Genomic DNA, 12,814 nt, shown 5'->3' with positions numbered 1-12,814 from the left:
ACAGTGCTGAATGTATGTCGAGTTTTCTTATTTTGTTTGGAGAATTGGTACATGCCACAAAAATGTACAAACATTTTGAGACTTTTAGGTTGAATTTATGAAAAGTCTTGTTCATACTTTTAAATTATTTTCATGATGACATGAATACATTTCTATAATGATTAAATGAATTCAATCAAATTGAATGACAGATCTAAACACTTGAAAAATTAAAACACGGAGGGAAGTTCTGATAAGAGCTCTGATGAATCTGTACCTGCTCTGCAAATTTGACTTTTGGTGAAGTAAAGCTGAGGGAAACTACGTGAACTCGATGTAACATCATGAACTGGAAAATCTTTCTAACTGTGTGCTGACTGAGTCATGCCGATTCTTTAAATTTAAAATTAAATTTTACAAACATAACAAACGCATGAAAAAAAAGAAATCTGCACAGTCGCGACAATTCTTTCTAGTCTAAACAGTCTACATTATTCAGTTGTGATTATATATTTGAACACATCTGATCGTGTACTGCTGGTCACTGGTACTGAATTCACTTCTAATGAGTACAAATGGAGATTTCTGTGGTGATCCCAGCCCAGTCAGGGAGCAGATTGCTGAGCTTTGTAGGGCGAATATAAAGTTTGCATCAACAGCTGTTTAACATAGCGATGCCAAGAGTCTCTGAACCTCCTCATTATGTAGGGAGAACCTGGCATATGGCAGTATTCTCTGTGGGCATTCACAAGGACAGGGCACTACAGATGGGGTGGGGAGGACACTTGCTGGTTCCTAACTAACACACCTCCAGATCACATTTCCACCAAAGCTGGCTAATGTGTAAGAAGCCCGGAGCATGAGAACCAGCCTGATGTTACTGTTTTATCACGAATATTTGCAGACACACACAGAAAACCCCCCGCCCTACACACACACACACACACACACATACACACACACGTGTCCACATGCTCTGATGTACTGAAATCATATGAGAACAGCTGCAAACCTTCTGAGCCCATGATGAAGTGGTGAATGTCCGGCCCCGTGGACATGCGTGGGCCCTGACAGCTCTTTTCTATCACCCCTTGAGGGGTCACCATCTTTATGTGGACGACCTATTCAGGCATAAAACAGAAACACAACATTTTTTTTTTTTTGCAAATGTTGACAAAATATTATAATTTGGTGTTTATGTGCATATCACATGCATGAATGCATTTGGCATGGTGACCACTTTTGGAGGTGAGGGTAAAGTCCACAAAACTTGCTAATAATTTCCTTTCTAATTACAGTGCAGTAAACTGCAGTGTCCTGACTGTCATCCTGTGTTTGGAACAAACATGAGCAGAAGGGTAAAGGGGAGGGCGTATGACTCACCAGGTCCTCAATGTTGCCGTAGATGTTCTTTTTCATGCCTGATGCTCTGGTTGCTACCCAGCCCCCCAGGGAGCTGAACTCCATGGAGTCAGGCTCATGCCCCGTACAGTAGCCGCTCTCATTAAGCTGAGGAAAAAAATGAAAGGGAACGTTTGTTGTTCAGGCTCAAAAGTGGGCCAAAAATATTTGAAAAAAACAGTGGCGCTGTAAACCCACAAGAATGTTTTAATAACAAGTAAAAAAAAGAATGAGCATGCGAAGGGGGGAAAAATAATCGCAGCTCTGCTGCTGAATTTCTGCTCTCGTTTTGCTGCAATGCTAAGATTCAGATTTTATGGCATCATAGATTTTTACTGCGGCCTGTATAATAATAATAAACCAAGTGTGTGAAGAATCAATGAAAGAGACATCGGTGCGTTACTTGAGCAGTACCATGTGACACGCTTAGCCCTTTTTTTTTTTTAAACAATACTAGTAAAATTATAATTAAAGGAACTTCACTTCTACATGTTAACTTAACTTCAACATGCAGTATGGGACTTCTTCACTACTTGCCACATGGCCACTGCAATGTGACATTTTGGAGTGTGACACACATAAAATAAAATAATAAAAAAAGCAGTAACCTTCATCAGATGCACCATCCCTACGGCTCTGAAGAGAACATGTAGGTTATCAAGATCCCACACAATTCTCCTCAAGGCAACCAAACCCTCTAAAAAGATTGCATCTTTAGGCAGAACATTTAATAGTAATAATAATAACAATAATAATAATGATAAGGACCTTAAAGTACAACAACAACCCCCACAAGAAGCACAAGGCGGGGGTTAAGTTGGGCCTGGCTTTATGGCAGCGCTCCCCCTAGAAGGCAGTTTATAATGCACACCCATCTGCTCCATCAGAATGGCCCGGTCTAAATGCAGAGGTGGGGTCTGCTTGAGATGCAGCTCACGCATTCCTCTACATCAAATGCCCGCTCTGTCTCCATTTTTCTGAATTAGCTTGATGGTGCCATCTGCTCATGACCGCCGCCTCACTCTCTAATCTCTCCCCTTCAGCACTCTGCTCCTGTCTCAAACTCCTTCCTGAAACCCCCCCGGTTCGATCTACTGAGCAAAGAGTACCAAGGTGACTGAGCACTGGGCAACCTGCACGCGAGCGGGGTCGCTCGGCTCGATTGTTGGCGCAACATTTTACAGGAACGTAAGCTCTTTCAGCGGATGGAGATGGATGGGCGAGCATTACTTACCAATCTCTCCAAATCCTGACCGACGATGCCAGCTTCCACATGGGCAGTTAAATTTTTCTCATCAATCCACAGAATGCGATTCTGTGAATGAAAAAACAAACAAACAAACATGACGGAGGAGGTCATAAAACATTCTGTATAAATGCTTTATGCCATACAGTTTGAAATAAATACTCCCCGATGCAGTTTGTTTCATTTGTTTAACACGAAAACACACCATTCATTTGATGCAGCTTACAAGATCTTAATAAAAAAAAACCTGTGTATCACCATGTCTGTCATCTGACATTACCAGTGCACTCAGCAGCAGCCTATGGAAACGTCCCTTGATGGTTTTGCTTACAAAAGTGGAAGTTTTGTCCTTCTAGCCTGACGGTCACATGTCTGAGGATAAATGTGTGCAGAGGGGCTCCGGGACGGAGACAGTTTGCTCAAGGTTAAACTCAATTTAACATCTAATTCCAAATATATGCCTCTTATTTGGGCCGCTGGGCACGTGGCCTACCCCTACCTGCAGGAGGTCATTTCACACCTGCCATCAATTATTCTCCAGGGGTAATAAACTTTATGTTCCAACCACACTGCTTCTTTCATGTGCTTCCATTGGAGCCACCTCACCTCTGACCCCTGACACAGAACACTGGTCACTGGTGTCTGTGGCACCAAACTCAGTGACCTGGTAGGCCAGCAGCATCCAGACAGCTTATATATCACCTCTATGTGAGCCTGGATCAAAGGGCTGTACTGTACTGTGCTGGCAATATTCACCATTTTATATCATATCCAATGAAACATCATCACGCTCATGGTGACATGCTTGAGATTCCATTAAAATTAATGGCTGATGCCCAAGTGACACATTTATCACGTTAAAAACGAGAATTGCGCTGTGTCCCACTTACACATGAATTCTAATTATGGCTGTGATTTATGCTAAATTTTTTTTACAATTAAAATTTTCAATAATGATAACATATTTGTGTTGACAAACTTTTTGATTTAGAATTTTTTAACTTTTAATATTCCCTGTGGAAAAATGAGTGGTATACAGAAATATGCCAACATGGACACTAACACTTGCCTGATTATTCAGTGTAGGTTGAATTAGTGGCATGGGTTGAACATACGGAGTGACCACAGGCACGTTTATTAGTTCCGTGTGCTTAATCATGAAGACAGATAATTAATCTATGATAATTCTCAGGGCTGTAGATTGAGATTAAAAGATATTAATGGCATATTTCACATTTTATCTACATTTTCCAATCTCTTTTTACATGCTTAGAAAAATTTAGAAACACTCTTTTATGCAAGAGAGTTCAAAAGTCTCTCCCTCGTGGTCTAATAAGTGTCACTATGGTCGTAGTTGTTCAAGTCTGTCAGGCTGCATTTGATTTGTTTTCAGTTTTTCCTGTCATTTGTGCAGATGAACTCTTTTGACGCTTACACACACATGTTTACGTACCATCTGTGAGGTATCCAGAGACACAATGGAGCGAGTTTCCTCTGGGGGGCACTCTAGGGCACTAGAAACACTAGTCCCTCCTGAGAGAGGAAAAACAGTAGTTACTATAGGAGTGACACTCTGATGATGATGGTTTCAGCACACGCACACAAGAATCTGAGGTTTGGTGTCAAATCTCAGTATTTATTGTCTGAAATGTGTCTGCAGCACTGAGTAATGAAAGTTAGGCATGATTTTATGTCTTTCTTATATTAAATCTGGATATGTTTGAGAAGTTTGGCTTGTTTGATCACAATTAAAAAAAATAAAAATAAAAAAAAGTTTATATTTCTCAAAGAAAGGTATCAAAAATTATTTGTTTTGGTTTAAGTGGCATCATACTGACATAGTATGGACATTTTTTAAACAATACGCAGCTTCTTTATTTTTTCACAAAGCAGTGTGGTGAAGGTTATATATAGTTATATAAGGTTATATATTTGTGTTGCAACAGTGGAAACATTTTTTCACGATTTGGCTTCAGTATTTAAATGGCACAATGTGCGACTGACTTGAATTGATTACATCATTCTCATGAATCTGTTGACAAACTGCTGTGATTCTATTTAAGATTAATTCCAGCCATTTTGTCATGATGATAGTTCACAGTAGCGAGTGACAGAAGACATGGGGCGATATTAGATATGATAAAAAGGTCCCCGGGCTGGAAGTGAGCCACAGACGTTGTGATTACATATGCTTAGATTAGTGGCCCAGCGTGACGCCATGCGATAAAACATACTTATTGAACAGGTTCATTCATAGAATATGCAGGCTCATTATTAAAAAAAAAAAAAAATTTATGGGATAGGTACAATAATATATTTAATGTAAATACATACCTAGTGGCCTGTGTATACAGTACGTGACAGCTAATTATGTTGATTACAGATCTCATGACTCACCTCCATATGGCATCAAACAAACATTATGTTTGCAGGCCAGCTCCACAATTTTCACTACATCATTGTGGCAGTCTGCAAAGACACAGAATATGGTTTCAGAAATTAGTGGCCACCATAAAAAGGAAATGTTTTCATTTACTGTCCTCTATTGCATTCATAAATTAAGCGTTCACATAATAACAAGTAGTAGACACAATGCAATCGAAATAAAACAAATGGCACAGAACACTATGTGTTAAAGACTATAAATAAATGTATATGGCCTGAGCCATTAGAGATGGGGGAGCGGCAGAGAGGCGGGGTGCTTTCTTTTTGATATGCCTGATAGTTGTGATTTGCCTAGGGCTTTCCTGAGGCGCAGTCAGACTGCATGAAACTACGCTCTCTGGGGTGGGATGTGCTGGATCGATACAAACTTGTTCTGGCCAATCACAGAGCTCACCATCCATTCACACTGGCGCGGGTGGGAAGAGCAGCAAAAACCTTCCTACATGGACGTGCTTGACTGGCCTCAAGTGCTTTTTAGAGGCGGTGAGAAATGCCTGCATTCTAGTGCATTTTGCCATCCAATTAAACAGGCTTGCTTCTGCCTGTGGATTACAGTTCGACAAACTAAAAACCCCTACTTAAAAAAACAAAACAAACAGCTTTACTTGGTGGAACTACTGAGGGATGCAAATCTCATGTCAAAATGAGAGTGTGTTTGCGGTGGGTTAAATTTGGTGCTGGTGTGGATGAAACGATGCCTACGGTTGCTTGGTGATTTGCTGCCCATTTGGGAGGGTGCTAATCAAGTTTCAACCATCAGTCAACACTCATTTGCATGATAAAATAGTGCCAGCCATAACAACAGAAAACTAATCTCGGAATCATAATTCATGGGTGTACTGTGCGGGGCCAGACCGTGGAGTATTGGGTGTCAACCATCCTCCCCCTGACGCTTCTTATTAAGCCTCCACTCATACATATTAATATCCCTGCCTCTGCAGAGATTAACCCTTTAAATCACCTAAGCCAGTATGGGGATCAGCGATGCTACGTGGGAGGAGAAAAACAGACGGAAATGACACAGCTTCTCAACTCACTTGGCCATACCACCATATCTGGAACGCGACCAAATTTCCCTTCTCGCAGAGCGAAGATCTCGTGTAGGCAATGGCCTGGAAAAAAAATACAGGAAAAAAAGGTGTTTCTTCTTAATGCTAAACAATCAGAGAATAATAATTTTTAGGGTGGGTAGTGTCCAAAGTCTCCTCCCAGGATGTCTTACCATGAGCGCGAAACACCCGGTCCTCTGCTTCAAGAGAGAAGGGAATACCTGTGGATTTCAGTTCCTCCACGAAGGCCTCGTTTAGAGTGGGAGGAGGTACAGAACTGCTTGTCAGAACGGGCTGAAAGAAAACAGCTGAGACTAAGTTCTCTTCTTTGCCCATTCATTGAAGACACAACACAACAAATAAATATGAACTGCACTTACTGTTGCTGGAGTTTTATGCTGCAGACTGGCTCCAAACGTGCCTTCAAACCAATCTTTCAGACCGGGAATGATCATACCACTAAGTCTATACCTGCATTGTAAAAAGGAAGACGGATCGCGTGAACAAGCAATTCAAAATAAAATCAACTAAGCCCCATGTAATAGTGATTTCCTGTAGTGGAAGTCAAAGCCTTCAACTGAAAAACATCTAAATGCTTGACTGGGCTTATTCATTTGGAAAACCAGGCCTGTGTCTAATAAGAATAGAGTGTGAGTTTTGAGTCCAGTGAGGTTATTAGGCAAAGCAGAGCAGCAGTGACAGTGCTGTCCGTGTGATCGCCCTCGCCATCCCTTGCATAATTGAGCTGCTGGCAAAGCCTGGGCCAGCCCATCAGGGGACTGTGGTGCGCCTTTGTCCAAGAGACCATGAAACACACTCTATAATGAAAAAGCCTCTGTCACAGTGACCGCGGAGGAGGAGAAAAACCGTCTCTGACATTCATTCAACTGTGCCCCGGTCCCGGTTACTGCACGCCGCCCAGGTAGCTTTTCAGTCGAGAGGGCACAGAGTGGTTTGTGGCAACTGCTTACACAGGAGGAAACCATTCGCTGTGCAACATCCTCTTCAGCTTGACTCATTACTCAAAATACATCCTCATGCACAATCGGACAAGCAGGGCTGTCTCTTCCAAAGTCATATGTCATGATCACATAAACAAGGCTCATCTAAACCTCTGCTCTTATCACGCGAGACATTCTTCCTGTTGTAAACTGAAGCCATATTCAGTAACACTGAGGACAACATGCTTTCTCAGATATTCAAACTAAACCTTTTTTTCCTCTCTGTGAATAACTGGGTTTACCCTCAAATCCCCTGGGGCACATCAAGAACTATACAAACATAATACGTTCCATTTTTGAACAGATTGGAAAGTGGTTTCTGTTTATGATCAACAAACTTTGGGAAAGCTGAAAATCACAACCAGTGACCTTCTCGGGTAACAATGAACAGTTCAAATGCCAGCCACTAGGTGGCAGTAGCACCACATTGCTGTGAGCGTAGGAAGGCGACAACAACTGATTTCAGAAGCTGGGTTTCACAGTATGGGCTGTGAAAATGATCAATGCATACTTCCAGCCTCGAGTCACCCAGACGTATGAATGCCGAAGCTCGACACGGGGGCAGCTGGAGCTAAAACAAGATTAGAGGCTGTGAATGAGACCTTGTCCCCTGCTTGATTTCTCTAAATCGCCAACAGATAAGCATAATCTAAGAGCGGCTGATGTGATATGATACACTATACCTTTTGCCTGTAAATTCAGCTTGGCCCTTCTTGTTGAAGAGGAATCTTGAATCGCTGTATCCCCAGCCGTTCCATTTCATAATCTCATGCCTGTGGAAAAACAAATATTGGCAGAGGTTAAGTCAACGCATGCACTGTAGTTAAGACATGACATTAAATTCCATCAGAGCAAGTGTGAAGGTGATTCCTGGAGGCAGTGACCTGGTTTATTCTTAATTTGCCACCACAGTCCCTGTGGGCCGATACTAGTTTTGCGGCAATTTAAACAAGACAAGAGGAATGAGGAAAGTCCTTGCTGATAATATAATACCTCATGCTAACATTTAAACACACAGACATACGATATTTAGTAGAAGAAAGTGTCATTCATTCAAAGTGGGACGGGCTATCACTTGACAAATTTACAATAAGGGAGGGTGCAAACAGGCACGCCTATAGTATTTCTCCGGGTGTCTACAACTGCACAATGCACTGCACACAGCCTGTAATGCAGAAACTGAAACACAGAAACAAACTCCCTGTGTGCCAGTAACCAACACGTGAAAATATTTTAGATTTATGGCACCTGGTAGGCACTCATATCCATAGCCGGCTTAAATGCTGCTTTGTTTTTACGATTAGATATAAACGAGTGCAAGCACATCCACTTAAATAGCACTCAGCGCTGTTATTTGGTGCAGAATCACCAACCATATTGGAATACAGGGAATGCTACAGTGTTTGGGAGATTCCATTAAAACCACTGATAACCAAACATGATGCTACGCTGTATCTGTTCACCGATACTGAACAGAGCCTGTCTGGTGTACATTCTGCAGAAAGACAGCTCTCCACTCTCAGAGCGACCATAACTCATGGGGTCACTTGGGATGGGATTCTACCACAGTGGAGTAAAAGCCATAATTAAGATTAATACCTGCCAAAATGGAGTTTCCTATAAATTACCCGGTGAGAGTAGAAATGAGAGTGACACGCTGAGATGTGTTTTAATGAATCCTCGCCACGAGTGATGCGCTGTCATAGCTGCTGAACATACTGAATAAAAAATGTATCGAGGAATGGGGGTGAGCGTGGGGCTTAGTGTGTCTGCGGTCAGGGAGTGCGCACGCTACTGTTATGTGCAAATAGACACTTTCAGGCCGTTTAAAAAGGGCACGACAGTGAGTCTCGATGACTTTGTTTTGATAAACTCAGCTCTTTCCTGCCTGATTGCATCTCGACTCTGTACACACGACATCTGTTCATGTTTGACTGTCCTGGAGGACGGATCGCTCGTCTGTTGCTCTTCTTCCTTTCGGGCCTCCGTAAAGGTTTTTTTTTGGGGGGCCGTTTTTTCCTGATTTGAGGGTTTAAAGATAGAGGATGTTGTATGCTGTACAGAAACAAGAGCGCTTTGTGGCAAGTTTGTATTTTTGTGCTTTATAAATGTTGATATGATTAATCTTGACCTCGGTAAATCGAAATAAAACAAAAGGAGAACAGAAAAATGGATCTCGGGAACTTTGCGATAAAATAACAATGCTGTAGCAGCTTGACAGCATCTGAACTTCATTCTATCAATATAAAACAACTGTATTAGCAACATATTTTGTGTATTGTAAACTCAAATTGAATGACTTTGTATATTTAACATTATTTTGCATGTAGAATGATGTCCCTACAGTATAATCAAGCTTCCTTGGACAGAAACAACAATAGATACAAATTTATGGATAACTTCAGTCTTAGACTACAAGCTGAGATGATATTAGGGGATGTGTGCATACATTTTTAATTAATTATGCAAATTTACAACTCCACTGAACAAATACCTCTCAGTGCAGTGCACTATTCTAAAACTACAGCCCTAAAAATTCACAAAATCAGGGCGGTCTGTAGCGTAGTGGGTTAAGCAGCCGCCCCGTGTGTAGAGGATTCAGTCCTCGTTGCAGCTGGCCTCGGTTCGAATCCCGCATCGGACGGCTAATTTACTGCGTGTCATTCTCTCTGTGTCCTGTATCTTCAGCTGTACTATCAATAAAGGCATAAAAGGCCAAAAATCACAAAATTGAGCTCTATAGACACGCTTTAACAAATTAACATTAACGTCATCAAAGCAGGATGTGTTTTATTGCACGGCTGCTGTATTGAACTGCATTGGTTTCATCTAGGCGTGTCTAATAAGCTGGTATGTTTGTCATCTGGAGTAGTAGAGTGAGAGAGCGTCTAATGAGACCCCACACAACCTGCGGATCAGGATTTGGTTTTACAGGAAGCCTCTTGACTAACTAGCCATACAAGAAAGACAGGCATTTAGTTTTTATTATTATTATTATAATATGGAGGATGGCATGGTGGTTAGACACTAAAAAGCCCAGACTCATGCTCTGTGGGACAGATAAAGGCTGCAAGACATAATATATCTCACATTGAGTGTCACATTGACCTGAATAGGGACATGGTGAAATTCACAAGGCCAGATTGAGCAGTTAACACAGTGTTGAGTGTTGCTTTTGCGTGCAGCCTTTTCTCAGGCTGACACTAGATGTCAGCACAGTGTGGAGAGAGGAGAGAGGAGGGGGGGGGGTCCTCCAAAAGAAACTGGGCTGGCTATAGGTTGAAAGTCAGACCACTACTTGTTCTAACCAATCACATCCACAGCTGAGACGAAGAAGTTTCTACTGTCTCCCTCTTAAGTCCATTGTCACAGATTTACATGTCTCCTCTCTTAATGTCTCCTACATACACACATATATAAACATTACAGCCCCCAAAACAACAAATCTCAGTGATTCCTATAGCAACACAGCAGCATGCCAGGCAAATAAGGAGTGAGTGTGTGAGCTGAAATAAAGCACACAGCTCATGTACGGTTACTGAATGACAAAGCTGATGAATTAAACTGTACGTTACACCAACGGTTACACTAACGGTTACACTAACGGTTACACTAACGGTTACACTAACGGTCAGCGTAACGGCTACAATAATGAACGTTGCTAACTCAACTGAAGGTCTCTGTGGTTAGAAAATGCCAGAAGATTAACACAGCCACACACACAGCACCTCTCTGTGTAGCTTTTCTTCCTATCACCCACACTGCAATAATGTTACATGTCGTATTAAATATATTAGGGACAGAAAAAGGCGTTAAAGTGGAGCAGAGAGCACAGAGAGTGAAAGCTAGCCGCACCCACCCTCCGTAGCAAATGAATGCCCACTGTGTAAAGCAAAGCTACGCTAATTAAAAGCCGCCTTGTTCATTTTATCCGTGTTATTAACGCTTAAAAAAAGAGAGAGGGGGGACTTCAGTCTGTCACTGCCATGTCACACCAGGCTCTTGTTGACTTGATAACTAAAAAGCTAAAAAAGCCAGAGGTTGGACCCTCGTCCACACCGCTCCATCACAGCCTTGTACCTCTTCCTCGGCACCGTCTTCTCCTCGCCGCTGCAGCCGGCTGTCTTCTGGCTCTCCTGGGCTTTACACTCCGCGGCTAGGAGGACGGTCGAGGAGGAGTCGCCGTCCTCCGAGCTCTGTAAATGCCCGGCAATTATCCTCAATCTTTGCTGTGCAATCCGTTGCCTGTCGGAGGAGCTGCTGCTGCCGCTGTTGGACGCCATGCTGCTTCCGTGTTTGTGAAGGGAGGGAGCGGATCCATGAGCGGCTGTCAGAGGTCAGCGCAGGGAAAGTGCGCTGCGTTCACGGCGCGTCGGAAATATCAGTAGTCCGCCAGAGAGTGACCCAAATAGTGGGAAATGTAAGATGGAGATTTTTCTCTTGCCACGTTTGGGACTCAGACAGAGCAAATGAGATACTAGAACCTAATTGTAAGATGTAAAAAAACAGATGTTGAATCTTTTAGACTGTTACTTTGTGGTTTGTCAAATGGAGAATATCTGCTGAGAGAGATCCTGCATGTCATCATCGTTGTCCTGTACAAACCTCCCTCTGCAAACCCAACATCTGCCTGCGGCACCATTGGACCTTTAATATATATATAGTTTATATATATATTGTTCTCAGGGGCGCTGTACAGGGGGGAAAAGTTAGGACAATTCCAAGGCCCCAAAAAATAGGTAAACACCAATATAAAAGTATTAAACTATCATCATTGAGTATATATATTTCAAATATAATAATGAAATTAATTATCTCTTTGTTTTTATGTGTTTTGGCCAGTAAAAGTTAAATAAAAAATGGCCTTTAGCACATTTTTACGGTGGCTTTTAATCTTGCATCAAATAGTGAACTGCACTGCAGGCTTGCATGCATGTACAAAGCACCAGCAGTAAATATTGTGCTAGTACTAGTATTGAACTACAAGACGTAAAACAGTTGCAAGCCTTTGATTGGAGTTATGTAAAGCTTTTGATGGGATAGTTAGGTCCTAGAGATGTGGGGACAACATCTGCGCAACATCTGCCCTGGGATTAATAAAGTATTTCTGATTCTGATTCAACGAGGTGATTAATTGATCAACAGGAAATAAATCTTCAACTCTTTTCAAGTCATTTTCTGCTTCTAGCTTCTTAAATGTGAGAAATTAATTGCTGCTTCCCTTTGCCCTACATGATAGTAAACAACATACATGTCCTTAGGACTCCAGAGAATAATCACTGTCATAATCAGTAATTAATCAATAATTAGTTTAGATATAGTTTATTCATCCCACCACGGGGAAATTTACTTGTTACAGCAGCAGAGAAAAGTGTAGCATACACTACAGAATTAGAAAAAAGTAGAAAAGGCAAAAACACACAATAAACAGACAGAAATATCTATAACCTACACAATAAACACGAAAAATAATCAACCTTCAAAACAGACAAGTACTGAGGATAAAAGTGGCATGATACATAAAAAGAGTATTGCAATGTAAAGTGACCATAGTGTAAGAAATACTGCAAAGAAAGTGACCATGATACAAATAATAATATTATTGCAAGAGTAGTAACCATAATATAAAACAAAATAGTCCTTAATTGCAGCCCTAATTAAGATACGTGTACATTTAGGTATGAGTTAGGAGT

The 12,814-nt window shown here is 41.6% G+C and overlaps 1 protein-coding gene across 2 annotated transcripts in view; it reads right to left on the bottom strand.

Annotated features, from left to right (window-relative positions):
* Nucleotides 1–11,495, bottom strand: part of agps (alkylglycerone phosphate synthase) — a 32,856-nt gene extending 21,361 nt beyond the window's left edge. For both annotated transcript variants that reach the window (XR_003464159.1, XM_019274211.2), the window contains exons 1-10: nt 11,202–11,495; nt 7,805–7,894; nt 6,501–6,591; nt 6,294–6,414; nt 6,109–6,183; nt 5,024–5,095; nt 4,080–4,159; nt 2,615–2,695; nt 1,363–1,488; nt 992–1,100 (exon numbers count right to left, since the gene is read on the bottom strand). Coding sequence is in view for 1 of the 2 variants with exons in the window: in XM_019274211.2 (XP_019129756.2) it covers nt 992–1,100; nt 1,363–1,488; nt 2,615–2,695; nt 4,080–4,159; nt 5,024–5,095; nt 6,109–6,183; nt 6,294–6,414; nt 6,501–6,591; nt 7,805–7,894; nt 11,202–11,404 (1,048 nt within the window). In the remaining variant the exon portion in view is untranslated. The remainder of the gene's footprint in view (nt 1–991; nt 1,101–1,362; nt 1,489–2,614; nt 2,696–4,079; nt 4,160–5,023; nt 5,096–6,108; nt 6,184–6,293; nt 6,415–6,500; nt 6,592–7,804; nt 7,895–11,201) is intronic.
* Nucleotides 11,496–12,814: the final 1,319 nt, after the last annotated feature.

This window comes from Larimichthys crocea, chromosome XVIII (genome assembly GCF_000972845.2).
Source record: "Larimichthys crocea isolate SSNF chromosome XVIII, L_crocea_2.0, whole genome shotgun sequence".
Classification (NCBI taxonomy): Eukaryota; Metazoa; Chordata; class Actinopteri; family Sciaenidae; genus Larimichthys; species Larimichthys crocea.
Note: the sequence above shows the minus strand (reverse complement) of the source record. Positions and strands in the feature narration are given on the sequence as shown.